The sequence below is a fragment of the Perna viridis genome, chromosome 2, assembly GCF_037379345.1.
Source record: "Perna viridis isolate PV_CMFRI_1.1 ecotype Kerala chromosome 2, ASM3737934v1, whole genome shotgun sequence".
NCBI lineage: Eukaryota > Metazoa > Mollusca > Bivalvia > Mytilida > Mytilidae > Perna > Perna viridis.
The window spans coordinates 41,669,345-41,687,387 of NC_142446.1; the positions used below are offsets into that span (position 1 = coordinate 41,669,345).

Sequence of the window (18,043 nt, forward strand, 5' to 3'; positions counted from 1 at the left end):
GAGAACTTGGTACTTTTTTGTACAAAATAAACACATTGGTAATTACTTGAACAATGTTTTCACATAAGCCTAGCTACAATTTCTATTGGATCTCACCTGATGGAAAGACAGAAAACCAAATCGACCATGTGCTTATCTCACAACAGCATAGAACATCATGTCTAGACACAAGACCAATGAGAGGAGCGGACGCAAACAGCGACAACGACTTCATACGTTGTAAGATCACAGAGGCAAAAGACATATAAAAATAGAATGAAGTATCATATCACCAAACTCTAACAGAGAGAAAAAAAATCATTTTCAGTTAAACTCCAAAAAGTCCTACATGAAATTGATAATGCATAAGATATCTGGGAAACAATGGGAAAAGGCAACATCGAGACTTCAAAGACCATACTTAGAGTGAAGATAAAAAAAAAACAAAATCAAGCGATTAGTAAAGAATCATGGAAGGTTATGGATAAAAGGAAGCAATTTAAACACCATATTTATAACAGCAGGTCAAAAAGATTAAAGGAAACACTAAGTACTAAATACAGCAGAATAGACAGAGAGGTTAAGAGTCACACGAGGAGTGACTGGAGATATAGGACAGAAGGCCTGATAAGTGAAGCATAAACTGCTTACAATGGTCACATGAAAACAACAACCGGGTCAAAAAACAATACACATACAACTCATTTAGTGAGATTTAACACGCAACATTATACCAAAATCTTGATAATAAATTAAACTTTTACCATTTTTTTGTCCACTGCATTCCATCTTACACGTTACATGTGTAGGATCGTTTTTTTCATCATCAATTTCCCTGTTTACTGAAAGAAAAAAAACATTCAATATCCATGCAAAACAAGAACTATTAAAACAACTTTCACATCAGTTCCTTGGACATTTTATGAGCATTTTGTCTGGGGTTTCTAGAAAAGCAAAGGATGTTTACTCTACTGATGAAAATAGTTCTTGCTCCAAGTTTTTAGTGGAGTCCGAGTTGCTCATTTGCTTTTGTTACTTTGTATGTATGATTTTAGTTACTTCATGTTCTTTGTTGTGTATGTCTGTTTTCCATGTCTGGTCTTTGTCCCTGGATTACATTCATTTGATTACCGCTATAACCGTGGTTCCCTTGATTATTCTTTAGTGGAGTCCGGGTTTCCCGTTTACTTTTGTTTCTTTCAGCGCGTAATTTTGGTTATTTCATGTTCTCTGATGTGTGTGTCTACTTTCCCTTTCCCTCGATTAAGTTCTTTCTTTTGAGCGTTCTTTCCCTTGATTACCCTTTCGCCAGTTTTACTGTGTTATAAATGTTAAGTCCAGAAGGAGTTTTGTATAGAAAGGTTATACAATTATTATATCCGTAGTCTAGTGTACTTTGAAGAATAATTGATAAAACGATAATTGACAAATAATAGTAAGTCAATCTTACATGATATGAAACCTGTTTTCTCGTCAGAATTTGCACATGTTTGTTTCTCCAAATCTTCTTTTCCTAAAATTTTAGTATTGAACAAACATTTAATGTTGATTTTCTATTAAACAAAATAAGAACAACAAACCAACCAACCAAAATTTCAAAGCATTTACAAGGTAGAAAGACAAAGACGTCAAAGGTAATTTGAATTAAATCACATAACGTCACAATGCCAGGTGAGGGAAATAATGACAGTGTATCGAGTGTAGATATTTTCCCGATGTACCTATAAGGAAGAGGACCCGTCATTATTTCCCTAACCTGTTATTTTTTCCTCTGTTGTTTATTTTTAATAAAGGGCGGCTTGTGCTTTACCTTACAGATCTAAGTGATACCTTGGAATGTTTTAGAACCCCTTTGGTTTCTACTTCACCGATATAATTCGTAAGTGTAATAGTGAATCAAGCATTTGTCATGTTAATATAGTTTTCCATTGTAGAACTTTATACATCGTACCAACTGTCTAATATAAGTATTGTGATGTTTTCAACTTTTGGTACAAAAATTGCTTATTACATTAGAAATATTGGATCACTAACTTGCTAGCCACCCCACCTTCCCCCAATCTGATAACATGAACCTTTTGACTTTAAAAAAATGATTTGACCTAAATGTAAAATAGGAAATTCACAATAAGAATAGGTAATGAAAATTTTATTAATGTTTCATTAATTTTCATTCAGTGGTGTAGGAGTAATGAATGAGAGACTGATACCCCTCTGCATAAGAGAAGGAAGAAAGAATTACGGACGTAATGAAGGACAGACACCCCTACCACTTAATACTTCCCACTCACAGTAGATGTTATGAACAAAGCACACAAGATGATCCAGTCTTAAGGGATATCCTAATACAAGAAAAAATACCGTAAGGAAAATGAAACCAATAAGAGAGATATCTGAAAGCTCATTGGAAAGGCGGGCAAGGATTTTCAAGAGGAATTTCATAAACAAATTCAAGATCAGACCAGAAATTAAAAAAAGTTATTTTGTAAGGTGTGACCCGACTTTGCCCCCATAGATTGACAATGCTAAATTGCTATTTGAAATCTATTTATAATTCTTTAAATAGAATTAAATCAGAAACAAATAAAAAAAAGAATTGGATAAAATTGAACATGAACACCTATTTTACCTATTTAGGTTCCTTTTTGCAGAACGGTAGGGGGCTATTGATTCCATTTTAAATAGTAAGCTTCCTCAAGCAGCAAGTAAAGAGTAATCAAGGGAACCAAGATTCTAACGGAAATCAAAAGAATATAATCCAGGGACAAAGACCAGATATATAAAGTATTAAAAAAACATATCAAAATAAATCGCACGGCAAAGACAAAAATGACACGCTGACCCCACCGCTACCAACGACGACTACGACAACGACAACGCCGACGCCGACAACATCATAACACAATAAAAACGCACTTTTTTGCGGTCATATAAAAATCAGAAATACTAGTATAACGATTTTCAACTTTACAAGAATGAATTATTTATGATTTCAGCGTGAGATATCTCCGTATATGGCATATATTCCTATTAGTAATTATAGCAGTGTTTAAATGTGTCAAGTTAGAACAGATTTTACTGACAAAGAACTTACACATGTATTTTCAATTATTTCCTAATTTTAAAGAGTTTCTCTGAATGATTTGTCAGACTTCACAAATTCAATTACCTGTACTACTTTCAATCTATTAACTAAACTTTGCCTAACAATTGTTTCTTTGTATAACCAGAAAAAAAATACATAATAAGACTCCAAAATTACAAGAATAACGAATAAGTGAACAATGGCCACGTTTAAAAGGTATAATGGAACTACATACAAATAAAATATAAATAATACGTAAAAAATTAAACACAGTGGGCCTAAATTTTCGTCCTTACGGCCTTCGTCAGGGGCAAATAGTATTGAAAAGAAAACTGATAACTGCCGAACATCACAGAGGCAAATTTGAAGGGCACCTTGTCTCCGTGGTGTAGTTTGTTAAGGTATTCATTCCGCTTGAATCTACACCGTTAATATATAGCAAATGAAGTTTCTGATTTTACTCTTATTGTGACGTTTTCTGTTTTATCTGAACTACGCTGAATATTTACTTTACGTCAATTGATGTTTCGGCTTAACTTATGCTTTGTTTCATTTCTATACTAACGTATCCAAGCGTTTACTGGTACTCTTTTCGTATTGACAATTATTTTATCTGTATTACTTTTGCGAATTTGATTCAATATATAGTATATTTTTGTAACAATAAAGGATATCTCACTTGATATGAAACCTGTATTGTCGTCAGAATTAAAAGGTTTCTTCGCAGATTCCTCAAAAAGATGCTGACCTAAAACATCAAGCAAATAGTCAAATTATGTTAAAAATTATACCATTTCTCAGAGAAAAGTAAAGACACACAGACAAGCGAAAATGTCTTATTCGATACAACCACTTAGGTTGAACCCTTAACAGGTAAAGACACACTATTTATTAATTAAGCTTGATACAGCTCTGAATCCTGATCACCATAAAATATTTGACACAGAACTACTTGGCCCTTTATTCATGAATGGTATCATTTACATCACCAAAATCAATAACGGCCGTCCTTGAGTTATAACGAATATTATGAAACAATTTCAAAGAATTCCATTCACTTCTAGTTAAGTAACTATCTACACATCATAATAAATTGTTTGTTTTTTTGTTTATTGTTTTTGGTTATTTTTGTCTCTTTGTTCCTTAATAGTCCACAGCCCAAAATATTAGTACTAGCTTTTCTCCTATGGTATGTAAACGTGTGGTGCAATTCCAAAGATAGTCATTCACTATCTTTCAATATCATGAAAGTGCTTGCTTCTAGTCTGTTTGTGGCCCCTTATTCCTACACAGTTTCGGTCACATTCCAGAAAAATCATCCCAAACCTCTTTTTGAGGTATAACACGTTTTAGTAATATTTACAAGAGATTCACAATCTTATAGTCAAGTTATCATCCAGATTGGCGTAAAATGAGAAGTTTCAAAGAGCGAAATCATTTCTTATCAATACACTATTATATACTGCAATACTGATAATTTTCATCAGGTTATTTTTTTATACATTTAGTTTATGACTATTTTACACGACTGGTAGTCCCAAAGGCGACACTATGTTAAACGGGTATTTCATGCTAAGATAGGAAAGTGGGTAGAACTGAGTTGTAATACACAATGAATGAATGTTTATTATCAATAAATTTGTTGTCAATGCCTTTAGGGCGCTCAAATCGAATGATATTGTAGTAAAACAATGATAGAGCATCTAGTTCTACTTTAGTTGTCTGTGACTCTCAACTAATACCGTGCTATTTTTTATAAATGATATTACTTGTAGGTGTATATGTTGTCTTATAATCCTCGCCGGATACTTGAACACCAATGGTCTCAGGAATTTTTTCTAAAATCAAAAGGTAAGAAATATAGATTATTATAACATTGATTTCCTATTTTAAAACATCAATCATTATACAGAAGGTGGTTAATGATTAATTTTTTTATTAAACCAGTTTTCAAACTCGCTGACAACCAAAATGTGGACAGAGAATTGCATTCCAAGAAAAAGTTGCTGACAATATCTAGAAAACTGTTTAAGGATAACATTACATCTATAATGAGACCAAATCACTCATTCACAGAAGTATGTTGGTCATAATAAGTGAATAATCACAACAAAAATGATTAAATCCTGCTTCATATACAAATGTTCATCCATTGGAGATATTTGTAGGTCTGAACACAAAAATCATTTCATCAACTGAAAGTTTCCTTCTATTTATTTTTATTTTCGCGATATGATCTAAATACTACAAATAAACGTGCTGTTTCTTTTTCTTTTCAGGGCAATAATTCTGATAATGAGTCGTCAAACAAGTTAACACAATGTAGACTTTTGTAGGCCTTATCTTATCAATGGAAGTATCTCTCTATAGTTCTCCAAGCCGGGGTAGAAAAGTAGCCTTTATTCTGATATAACTCTCATTGTTTTAGATACAGCATTAGTATGCTGAATGCAAATGACAAAATTTAATTACAATCAACTTACCTTTCCGAGAATATTGTTTGAATAATGTAAGCGACGTGGATGACGACGACGGGCGCAAAGTTTTGATTAAAACATACATGTTCCAGATGAGCTAAGAGTAATCAATGGAACCACAATTCGTGGGAAAAACAAATCAATTTATTTCAATGCAAAAAGACAAGACATGGCATATAGACACCAACGACAAAGAACATGAAATAACCAAAATAACACGTTCAAAGTAACAAATTTAAAGTAAATAAGTAACTTGAAAGTGCATAAGAAGCAGAAAAGATAATTATTCAAAACCGAACATAGAAAGATGTCGTAAATGAAATAAAACAAAACAAGGCCTACGGAGGAAAAGCAGTCAAAATGGCATTTTATATCTGGTATGTAAGAAGAGGCCGGAGATTTTAAAACACAAAAAAAAATAAAATATGGTAATCATGTATTTTCTCCCTTCATGAGAAATGTGTTTTTGTTCCTGCGAACAAAGCCTCTAACAACACTGTTTGTATGTAAAGCTCATTCCTACAATTGCTTAATACTAGTAAAATAATTTGTAATCAACGAAATTTCGGGTAATCGTACATACAAAAGCAGTGCGTTTGACAAAGAAGATATCATAGCCAACACGCCCTTTATGGCCTCGTTTAATATTCCTTCATATGAGAAGTCGGAGGATTTACCCATTTTTATTCTAAAATTACATAAGAATAAATACATACAAAGGTACATAGCAGAATCATCTACTTGTTCAACAAATGATTTTGTCCACAGTGAAGGAATGACAACATAAATATGGGGAAACGTTTTACTCACGTATTCGTATTTATCATAAGTGGATTCCCTCCAAAAAAAACTCGAGAGAGAAATTACATAATCTCATATCTGAGATATTAGATCTTCGATGGAGTTAATTCAATTTAAAATGTTAAATTTTCAACATTACATACTATCTAACCAAAGTATGTACAACTCGAGATGAGAGATGGAATAACAGAACAGAAACCTCTTACATGATCAGATATGACTAACTACACTTCCCTCTAAAGCCTGCCTATGGTGCGTCATCAACACCAACAAATCTAAACAGATGGAACTAATTACTGGTTTTTAAAAGTAGCACAATTACGTATTTACCATTAAAAAAGCAAATTGAGTCCAAATTGCTTCCATTTTTGTTTTATTTTGTTTCTTGCGATGTCCGAATATTTGATATCGGTGTGAATTTGTCGTACGGAACATACATGTATTTAGACTTTATAAAAAATACGTTTTTTGTATATAATTTTTGGAGATTTAGATCTTCATTTGTATCGTTTGAGAGATTACCCTTTGAAACACGTGTAGAGCATATCGAAATTTGAAATACTATATGATAAGTACTTTTGTAATTTATATTATTTTAACCAATATATTAATATGAAGACTAAAATGGCAATTAATTTGAGAATAAAGAGCCAACATATGACCACGGGTACTGAAGAATGCTAAGATTTAACGAGTGCACATAACTTATTTAATGCAAGATTTAAATCTCCAAGCCTTCAAGGCACAAGTAGCTAAAGTTTGGGACACAACAACCAAATGATAATCAATCTATTATTTATCAAAAATGTATTGATATAATCCAACTACTGCTAAATTTTGTGGTCGGTGGATTATTATTCCAAATCATCAGTGACGTCAAGGAAGTTTACGTTATGGCGAGAGAAAGTGCGAGAGTGAAATTACAGAATGTATTTCTTATTGGAATTATCGATACTTATTTATTTCACAAGGAACATTCGATAATAAACTATTATCTAAATAATAAAAAACCCTATGTACACAATTCATTGATGTAATCCCTTTTATTTTTTTTTTATAGTTTTATAATTATGATAAACTACTGACCATAGACCTCAGGTATTTGTTTTCCACTAGCAACGAGTTCATCTTTCTCGTTCCTGCTTCTGTCTACACCTACAAAATTTAAGACAATTGTTATCAGGCCAAAAAATAAAGTGCTTCGAAGTGCGCAGCTTAACACAAACGCAAAGGTCGAATCCTGAACAGTCGGAGCAATTATGGACACACCATTTAAGTTCGATACAACTGTGAATTCTGATTGATGTAAAATATTTAACACAGGAAAAGAATTTAACAAGATCCACAGAGGCGCCACAAAACTAGAGGCTCATCTAATTTGATAGGCAACATTGTTTTTTGTAAAAGCGGCCGCGTATTTTCTTGGATAATAAAGAACTTCGTCGAGCGCAGCATGATACAACCACAGTGGTTAAACCCTGAACAATGGGGAAAGTGTGGACACAATATCAGATTTTGACACACTTTATCATAGAGACTTATGACTCATTATGGACACAACAACTGGTTTGGACACAATACAGCAAAAATTTGAAATTCAATTAAACCAACATTGAAAATGTCGATTTTTTTTTTTCGTGTGTGGCCGCTTTGACCCCTTACAACCTTATAAAAATAGTTATTGTATTACGTGGACTGAGATAACCCACCGTGCGCCACCCCCATCCTTATTCATTTTATTCTACGAACGTCTTCTTACTACAGAATGAAGTAAACGGAAATATGTGTGCTTCATCATGTAAGCCTAATGTCTAAGCTTTAAAATAATACATAGAAAGTTGCGGTAACACTTAGGATTTTGCGGTAAAATGAAAAAAATGTACCCCTACCTTGCCGAAAAATCGCTTAAATTGACATATTTTTCCATGTCAAAACCCCTAGAGTATTATTGCTTCAGGCCTATTTGGAATGTTCTGTTTGGTATTATCACAATTTATACTTCTGGGGTTCTTTTGATGAATTTTGGCGATTTTCTTAGTCATAATTTATCATAAAAATCGGAAAATGGGATTTTCGATTTTTCGGTAATAATTAACATAAATTCGACTCTACAAGTTATTGCTCAACTAAAACGTCTCAAATTTGGTATCATTCGATAGATAATTTAATTTTCTACATTAATAAACCACGAAAACCAAATTTTCAAGAAAGGATGTTAAAAAATGTTAAAAATATTACCCCTACCCCTAGAAAACTGGTCTCAGTATCAGAATTCTCATTCACAGCACACAAACACCGTAAAACTCATATTTCAGGCATTCATAATTAAGATAATGATGTTCCCAATATATCTGATCAATTATGGCACATAGATTTTCTTTTTCGGGTAACAATTACTATAAAATCGTAAAAAGGGCATTTTCAGAATTTCAGAATTTCTTCTACATCACCCGTTATTTCCCTTTTTCCAAAATACCGTAGTTTAATCAAGCTTTTGTGTGATACGGTACATTAATATTGTATCTTAGCTTCAAAAGGAGACCAAGTAATAAATATCTGAACTTTTCTTAGTCAAGTGAGGTGAAAAATTGCCACCCCTACCTATGAAAAAAATACCTCAACATGAGGTATGTCAAAAATTAAAGAAATTGCCAATTATAGGTGAAATGGAAGGAAATCTGAAATTCCGAAAACTCTCCTTTTTATGAGAAACTCATTATTGTCATATTGAAACAGAAAAAAACGCGCCTGAAATGAGCACATATGATGAATACATAGATAATTAAAACACTAGAACACAACTAGTTTTTTTTAAATTGATTATGTGCTAAAAATTAACATTTGGGTTCATGTGGAGGTACTTTTTTCATGGGTAGATGTGGCAATTTTTCACCTATTTGGACTCTTGGAAAAGTTTTAATATATATTACTTGGGCTCTTAAGAAAGCTAAGACGCTATATAATTGTATTTAAACAATCCCATTTTTCGCTCTTTTGATGAATTCTGACTACGGAAATCGCCAAAATTAATCAAAAGAACCCCAGGAGTATAAATTGTGATAATACTAAACAGAAAATACCAAATCAGCCATTTTTTACTCAAACATAAATACTCGAGAGCTTTTGACATTGATAAATATGTCAATGTAAGCGATTTTTAGGCAAGGTAGGGGTACATCTTTGCATTTTACCGCAAAACGTAAGTGTTACAGCAACTTTAATGGTACCATTGTAAAGCTTAGACATTGTGCTACACGATGATACCTAAACTTGTTTAGTTTTTTACACATGCTATCACAGGAAGGCTTAGACGCTCTAACAATTTAGTCACAAAAATATTGGCTTTTTTACCCAGTGGGGTACAAATATAGGCTTATACTGAAAAAGAATCCAAGAATAATCTTTGGCGACAAATTGATTCGGTAATTGGAGGTATAAAGGTACTTAAATATCACCATGAAGTTGATGAGTGGGAGGGTGCACGGTGAACCCTCCCAGCCCATGTGCTATTGTCTTGACATCAGGAAAATACATGTTTCTGGCCCCTAATTTCTAAAAAGTTCTTGAAGTCTTTACTCCCCCAAATCAATCCAAGTTTACCATTGTGGTATAGAAAATTGTGAAAATAAAATCATTGACAATCTTATGCTTTTACTGGAGTTTTATAGTTGAATATTATAAAATGCTTGTTTAAGGCCTCTTTTTGGTACCTAATCATAAAATGGTTGGGCTATACCTCTAAAAATCTATACCAACACACTAACCTCCCTTTAATGGTTTGAAACCTTGTTATAAAACTTTATAAAGATCAACCAAACAATTTTCAAGATTTCGCACGAAAACCAAGTGTATATGGACAATGGCGACGACGACAGCGCCATACCAAAATACGACCGCCATTTTTTTAGGTCTTATAAAAAATTTTAATGCACATACCAAAGAAACAATCAAATCAATTTTCATTGAATCCTGTCCAGTAGATTTTCAGGAGAATATTTTTTCGATTTTTGAAAGTATTAACATTGAAAAAGCACAAAGTCGTCGTAAAAGGGCAATAACTCCGACATGCCTTAACAGATGTGTACGAATGTTGACTACAGATAGACCCCATCATGCTAATTACTTTTATCTCGTCAAAATTTGGATAAACCTAACGATTTTTGAGATATATGCAAAAATCTTCTGTCTGACCCTTATGTTTTATTTGTAGTAACGATGACCATGTTTTCAGACGGATAAAAAAATCCCCAAATCAGTTCTATGCATAATACGTTAAGGAGGACAACTTTGTTCAATAGAGACTTTTGTAGGCCTTATCATTAAGATCATTTCATCAGTAAAGGTTTTTTTCCTATCTATTATAGTTTTCAAGATATTGGCTGAAAACTACTTTTTGTTTTCCTCTCAAGAGCAATAACTCCAATAAAGTCACCTCACAACTTTGACTCAAGTTAGACTTTCGTAAAGCTGTTAAAGCTGAAAGGGACGGTCACGTTTATTTTCAAATGTGTCTTTCAGTTTTGGAGATATAAGTAGAAATTGGTGATATTACCCCTGTGGTCTAAAATAGAAACGGCGGCCAAGTTTTTTGACGGATCAAAAATCATAACACAACTTATGTGCAATATAGCCTAAGAAATATCCGTCCAAAGTTTCAGAGAAGATTTTAGAAAAATTGTTAACAGACGATGACGATGACGGACCAGCCAGGTGAGCTAAAAATCAACACCAGCCTTCCTATGGGGGTATGGCACCTTTGGTATAATTTCAAAGAAAAGAGATCTATTCACTTTCACTCAAGTTAAAGTTGTTATAAGTAGATCAGGAAAATACTTGTTTCTGGACTATTATTGGTCCATAATTCCTTATCAGTTTAAGTTATAATTCCAGTCATCCTTTTGTGGTACGTCCACTACAATTTCAAAGGTATCCATTCAGTTATAGTCAAGTTATTGTTCCGACATCAATAAAATGCATACTTCTGGTCCCTTTGTGGTCCCTATTCCCTTACAGATTCAAGTCACAATCCCCAAAATCGACCCAAGACTTCCTTTTGTATAATTTCAGAGATCCATTTATATTTATTCAAGTTATTGCCCAGACATCATTCAAATGCTTGCTTTTGGTCCCGTCTTTTGGCCCCTAATTCCTAAATGGTCCAAGTCACAACCCCCAAAATCAATCCCTGTCTTCCTTTTAGTGAGATGGCACCTTGTGGTGTAATTACATAAAGATCTTTAAACAAATACTCAAGATATTGTCTGGACATGAAGTGAAGACATGAAGTTCTTCCGTTTTCTTTGTTTTTCTTTGACAGACAGCACATGACAGACAGGTGCGAAGGACCGTGTCAATCATGGGTAAAATAACCAATCGCAATACGCAAAGTAAAAGTAGTCCAGTGAAGTTCAGGAAGTCAATGAATAAATGAATACAACTTTTTGTACGCAGTTTCACATCTTTGTATGACAAAGTATATTAATATATTCAAATTATACAACAACTTAGAAATTAATTACTATATAACATAATTTTCGTGATGATTACTGTTAATCGCACGTGGTTAATCGGAGCCCAGTAATACGACACATTATTTATGCAAATTACTCAGTGACATTTATTGTAAATCCACAGCTTTTGGCTGTAAAACGGAAGGAATATCTTACGCTCGTTATGTATTGAAAATCTGGGATTTTTTTCCACTCGTATGAAAAATAATAACTCGTTCCGCCGCGCTCAACTCGTCAAAAGACGGAATTTCTCATCGTAGAGGAAGAAATCCTAGACCATCAATAAAGACTCGTGTCAGAACCTTAATCTTTTCTCCATAAACCCAATGTTAAATGTTTTTCATTTAAACAATTTCACTACCTACATGTACCTACACTTTTTCTTTGATGGTAGCAGGAAACATTACGTTTTTTTTTAATTTTTTTGTTTTTGTTTTTTTTGTTTTTTGTCTTTTGTTTTTTTGGTTTTTTTTGCCTAATAGGTATTTCTTTTCATATTTTGGGGATAAAATAGGATTTATAATAAAAAAATAAAAAGTTGAGAAATAGAACAAATAACGTGAATGATATGCTGTTGGCATCTTGAATGGTTGAAACTCAATTTATTATAGAAATCCTTGGGAAACTAAATCGATCACCTCGAACACATTCAAGTTTATTTTACTGTGCAAGACATTGATACAATTTAGAAAATATCATTAGTTATATTCAAAGTTTTCAAGAGAAAAACAAAGCAAAGACAATCAACTTTTGCTTGCTTTCGAAATGAAACAAATTGGATGAAGACTTGTGGAGGCCTGCATTGATTTATTTCACTCATGTAGTCTCTTTATGCTAAGCTATTCTTAACAAATGTACACATATCGGATATGATATATGTAAGTAAGATTCAACTTGTTATTCCGTCAAATTACTTTGTGAGCACTATTAGATTTTTTTTTAGTTTTTTTCTCAAAACATTCGTTTTGATTTGAATGTATTTGCATTGTCTAGAAGACTCTTCCATTTATTGATATGATCAATATTGAATTAATTATATGTTGATAATTTTTCATTAACATATGTTACTAAATATCTACTGATATCAATAAATGGGGAACAAATTCCACAATGCTTTGCCATAACCATAAGACAAGTCATATATATATAACAATGCTTCTTTCTTGAATGTGTACTTGCATGGATGTGTTGAACTTAAATATGATAAGGATTGACCATTTCACTTTATGTACGTTAGCTTGGTAAAAATCTGGACTCTCAGTTTTTATTTGATGAACAGAAACCAACAGTGTGGTATCTGTCAGATACATGGATGGACCTAATTTGAAAACGGTAGGGGCCATAATTAAAAATTAAATAGGAGCATTCAATTAGTAGTTAGTCAAATCATATCAAAATTTCATAACTATTGATCAACCATAACTAAAGTCATTGCACGAACACCGAGTGAATATGGACGACAACGACACTGACGCCGCCGACGATGACGCCGCTGTCAGCACCATACCAATATACGACCGCAATTTGGCGGTGACACTATTATATATATATATATATATATATATATATATATAGAAAGGTCTGAAAAATTCCCAACGATGTTAGAACTGTCAAATTTGCGATGCAAATTTTTGGTCGATCCCTCCGCGGAACTCGAACTCATACCGCTGTGACATCTATGGCAACACCGCCTGCACAAAGTCCAGCGCCCTAGACCACTCGGCCAGCTAGGCTATATTAAAATATAGCTTTCGCTGGCCGGGTCATTCCTCCTCGTAGGATTAATCTAGGGCTGTAACTTAGTACACGATGTATGGTAGTACGGGACAGTTCATTTAGATGTTATTATGTAGGATAGAGGATCAAATTAATGATGCATGTCACAACAAATCAATAGTATACAACGTCTCAGAATGTGACGACTCTATTCGCTACACTGTTCCATCGGATCAAATTGATGCAGGGAAGATATGTAAACGTATAGAAAGGTCTGAAAAATTCCCAACGATGTTAGAACTGTCAAATTTGCGATGCAAATTTTTGGTCGTTCCCTCCGCGGGACTCGCTAATGGCTAAAGGCGAGCACTGAAAGAAGCGGGTGTAAACAATTAAAAGGCAGATATAGCTAAAACGCAAAACCCATATGCACAAAGCCTTGACTTACGAAATCTTTGAAAAGCTGAAAATATGTGAATTAGATAAAAACTGTAACTACAGTTTCCATAAAGTAACAGATTTAGATATTTTTAAAGTTTTATGAAATAAATTGACATGGAATGAAACCACTGCACGTGGATAATAACAAAATAAACAGTAAAAAAACAAAGCACAGAAAACACTATGCCAGAAACAAAAACAAAATAAAGAAAACAATAGATACTGTAAAGTGAACATGTATATCCACCTAGAAATAATGACAAGATCCTTGTAAGAGAGTAATCAAGGAAACCAAGGTTATAGCGGTAATCAAAAGAATGTAATCCAGGGACAAAGACCGGACATGGAAAACAGACATACACAACAAAGAACATAAAGTAACTAAAATCATACATGCAAAGTAACAAAAGCAAATGAGCAACCCCGACTCCACTAAAAACTGGGAGCATGGCCCAGTTGCACTGGTAGGGTAAGCGTCCTCTGCTTTTCAAGAAACACCCGCCGAGTTGCTCATAAAAAGTCAAGTCCGGGGTAGACAAACGAGGAGAGGAAAACTATGACCCGTTAAATAAATTAGTTTTCATGGTACAGATGGATACACAATAACGATCCAAGAGTTCAAGATGACGACCATAAAACTTCTGTAGTGACGACTTCAATCTTCTGGCAACAGAATCCTGTTCCAAAAGCCTATTTGTTAGAGTTCTAGCGCGATACAAAAAGTCTGTGTAATTTCGGAAAGCTCTGGAATAATGTATGAGTTGTGATATGAGCACTCCAATACGCAGGTGCTGAAGAGATGTTGCCACAAATGAAAGGAGAGTTGACAATTCTGAATGAAAAGTCATCACGTTTGTCGTAAAGTTTGGTCAATAGTTTTCCTTTACCATCGATTTGTAAGTGTAGGTCAAGATATGAGGCTGACTTCACAGTGTCTGTGGTATCCTTTATCTCAAGTTTTTTTGGGGGTAGATGCGATGGATCAAATCCCTGAAATTAGGATTGTTTAAAGACAATGCGTCATCTTACATTAAAGGATCTAGCCAAACAATATTCTCTCTTTCGCATCAGATCAGCTATAAAGTCAGCCTCATAAGAATGAAGGAATAGGTCAGCAAGTAAAGAAGCACACTTTGTTCCCATTGGAATGTCGACCGTTTGTTGAAAAACACGTCCACCACACTGGACAAGTATCTTGTCGATTAAAAATTCAAGCATTTCGTAAACATCTTCCTCTGTATATTTTGAAGATGATTTGGAATTATTTCTTACAAAGTATGAGGAATCCCTACCAAGAACTATATATTTGTATCTAGGAGTACCATCTTTTATGGAAAAAAACAACGATGTATAATGTTTTTAAGTCGGGGTTTTAACTGAGTATGGGGAATAGAAGTATACAGTGTTGATAAATCATAGGTTTTTATGCTATTATATTCAGATAATAGTCTTGAACTGATTGTCTCCAAAAGATCTTTCGAATTTTTCAGGATCCACATTGAATTAATACCACTACGGGAGTAACAAGTATTGTGGTATGACTGCAGACCCTCTTTGACAGTTGTGAGTATAGAAGTTAGACGTTTTGAAAGAGGTTTGGTGGTACATTTTACAGATCCAACTATGAAACGTTGTTTGTATGGATTCTTGTGGAGTTTAGAAATTCAGTACATAGACGGTAAATCACAATCATCGTCTTTGGTAGAGAGACCAAAAGAAGATAGCACAGATTTATGGTTTTCCACAATCTCCTCTTTGGAGAGTGTGGCAGCAGTATAGGTCTTATCACTGCTATTATTTTCTACGTATACACGTCTACTTCTGATAATAAACATTGGATGGAAAACGTTTTGCAGACAAAAGCAATGTTGTTTTGGGCTTTGTCTGCTGGTACGACAACATATTTGTCATGTATAGTAGACAATGTTTTTGCTACATCGGAGTCTTTGAAAACTGATACAGCCTTGGCACTCATTGATATACTTTCAAAATTAAAGACCTCACGGTCTTTAACCATTCTGACAGAGAGTCAATGTCTTCTTTTTCTGGTTTTATCCATTTTCTTGCATAGTCCTCCACGGCATCCATAAGAACTTTAAAGTTATAATCCAATTTATGGAGCGTGGTTCACGGTATTTGGGACCTTTAGAAATGATATTACGCAGAGATTCGTTTTTGATTATCGTTAAATCTCCCGTAACGACGTGACCAGAAGGACCATATTTGAATGGAGTTCTTTTGCAAGAACAGTCAGGTTGTTTAGTCTTGAAGTCTTCAATCTCGAGGTTCTGTAATAGCCTTTTATAATTGAAAATTTTGGATGCAATGTGTGAAGTATAGGAATATGAAATAATTGGTATGGATTTGTCTTTGAAATATGAGGGAATTTGGTTGGCAACGTTTTTGTGATGGAAGATTTTAGCCAAATTAATTGCATCTATACCTTTGTTGACAAACGGTAGTGGAAGAAATGATCGTTTTTCTTCATCTTGACTTTTCACACAACCTGGTTTAAAGAGTCTGTGGAAACCAATATCCAAAATGATGGCAACAAGTCTGTATAATGATGAGGTGGGGTCAGAAACAGGAGTGTCAAGACTTGTTTTGTAAAGGGAGTGTCGTAGAGTGAGAGGTAAAGAATAAAATTTGGTTCAAGAGGTTTTAGTATGAAAGGAAGGAGACCATCTATGGAGACATCATGTAACTTAGGTGACGTATAGATGGCGATGGTCATGACTCCTTTCCCGTCTTGGATTTTTGCCAAATAAATTCATTACATTTATGCTATTCTTATATTGGCTTGAAAGGTTTCCTATACTTTTGTTATCATTGTATCTGTAAGGTATTGCAATACTTAGTCTGCGTATCCAGTACTCCTCTCTTTCCCTACGATAGTTTTTACTTAGAACGGGATTGTTCGTAGGATGGTAATTTTTTTCTAAAAATACGAACTTTCATAGATAGGACTGAATGATCTTGTTGATTAAAATGTTGATAAACTGTCGGGACTTTGGTGGTGTTAATTCCTGAACGATGATCGCACATTCTTTTGTTTAATCGTTCTTGTGTTTCGCCGACATATACTAAACCACATAAGTTGCAATCTAATCCATATATCAAGTTTGTTGGTTTGCAACTTAAGTCATCGTGACTTCTAGTATGGAAGGTTTTGTTTGTAAGGTAACTGGAGAAGTAAGAGTCGGTTATAAGAATGTTGCATGTTTTGCATTTTTTTATACCACATTCTGATATGGTACAATGTGGTTCGTCATCGTTGTAGTCAAATATATCATTTAAAGTGATGGAACATGGTTTGATAATTTTGAAATAGTCAGAATGTTTGTACTGGAACAGATGGTCTGCAGACAGATTAACATACGACGATTTTCATGAAAGACATAGACCGAGTATGGTACAGTATGATATAGGATTTTGTTTGTTTTGTTTGTTTGTTGGGGTTTAACGTCCGAGCAGCAATATTTCAGCTATATTCAGACGATGAACATGAAATTAATGATAAAATGAACATGAAATGATGATGAAATGAAAAAGGGATGGGACACAAGGACAATGGGGTCGACAAATTTTGATTGCCACTGGAAATAGGGAGATGTGGGTAGGGTCGGGCAAATTAGCCTCCTGTGGCGGAGCCCTATGGTTCCTACTCCGGGAGAATACCACAGTAGGGTTCTTTAACGTGCAAGGAACGTGGCATCTTTCCCAACACGGTGCACCACTATGGTTTGCGGTCAGGTTTTCCGTATTATAGCCTGACAACTCCAGCATGTAACACGCCAGGGGTACCCCATTCCACCACCTGGGGCACACATCCCAGTTGCTCTGTGGGCAGAGCGCTCTAGCCCCCGGCTAGGGTTTTGAGCACTATTTAGTCGCCTTTTACGACAAGCTTAGCGCTGCTGTAGGTCTATTCTTTTTGACACCCGGACCTTCACGGGGGATATGATATAGGAAAAAATGTAAGGGATAATAAATTTATCAGAAATGGACACATCACATAGGTGTACGTACAAGAT

At 34.2% G+C, this 18,043-nt stretch overlaps 1 protein-coding gene across 1 annotated transcript in view; it reads right to left on the reverse strand.

Moving 5' to 3' along the window:
• Window positions 1–18,043, reverse strand: part of LOC148625115 (uncharacterized) — a 29,353-nt gene that overhangs the window by 3,538 nt on the left and 7,772 nt on the right. Inside the window, exons 6-10 of the mRNA XM_088568406.1 lie at window positions 7,429–7,497; window positions 4,834–4,902; window positions 3,744–3,812; window positions 1,430–1,492; window positions 744–821 (exon numbers count right to left, since the gene is read on the reverse strand). Coding sequence (XP_088424532.1) covers window positions 744–821; window positions 1,430–1,492; window positions 3,744–3,812; window positions 4,834–4,902; window positions 7,429–7,497 — 348 coding nt within the window. The remainder of the gene's footprint in view (window positions 1–743; window positions 822–1,429; window positions 1,493–3,743; window positions 3,813–4,833; window positions 4,903–7,428; window positions 7,498–18,043) is intronic.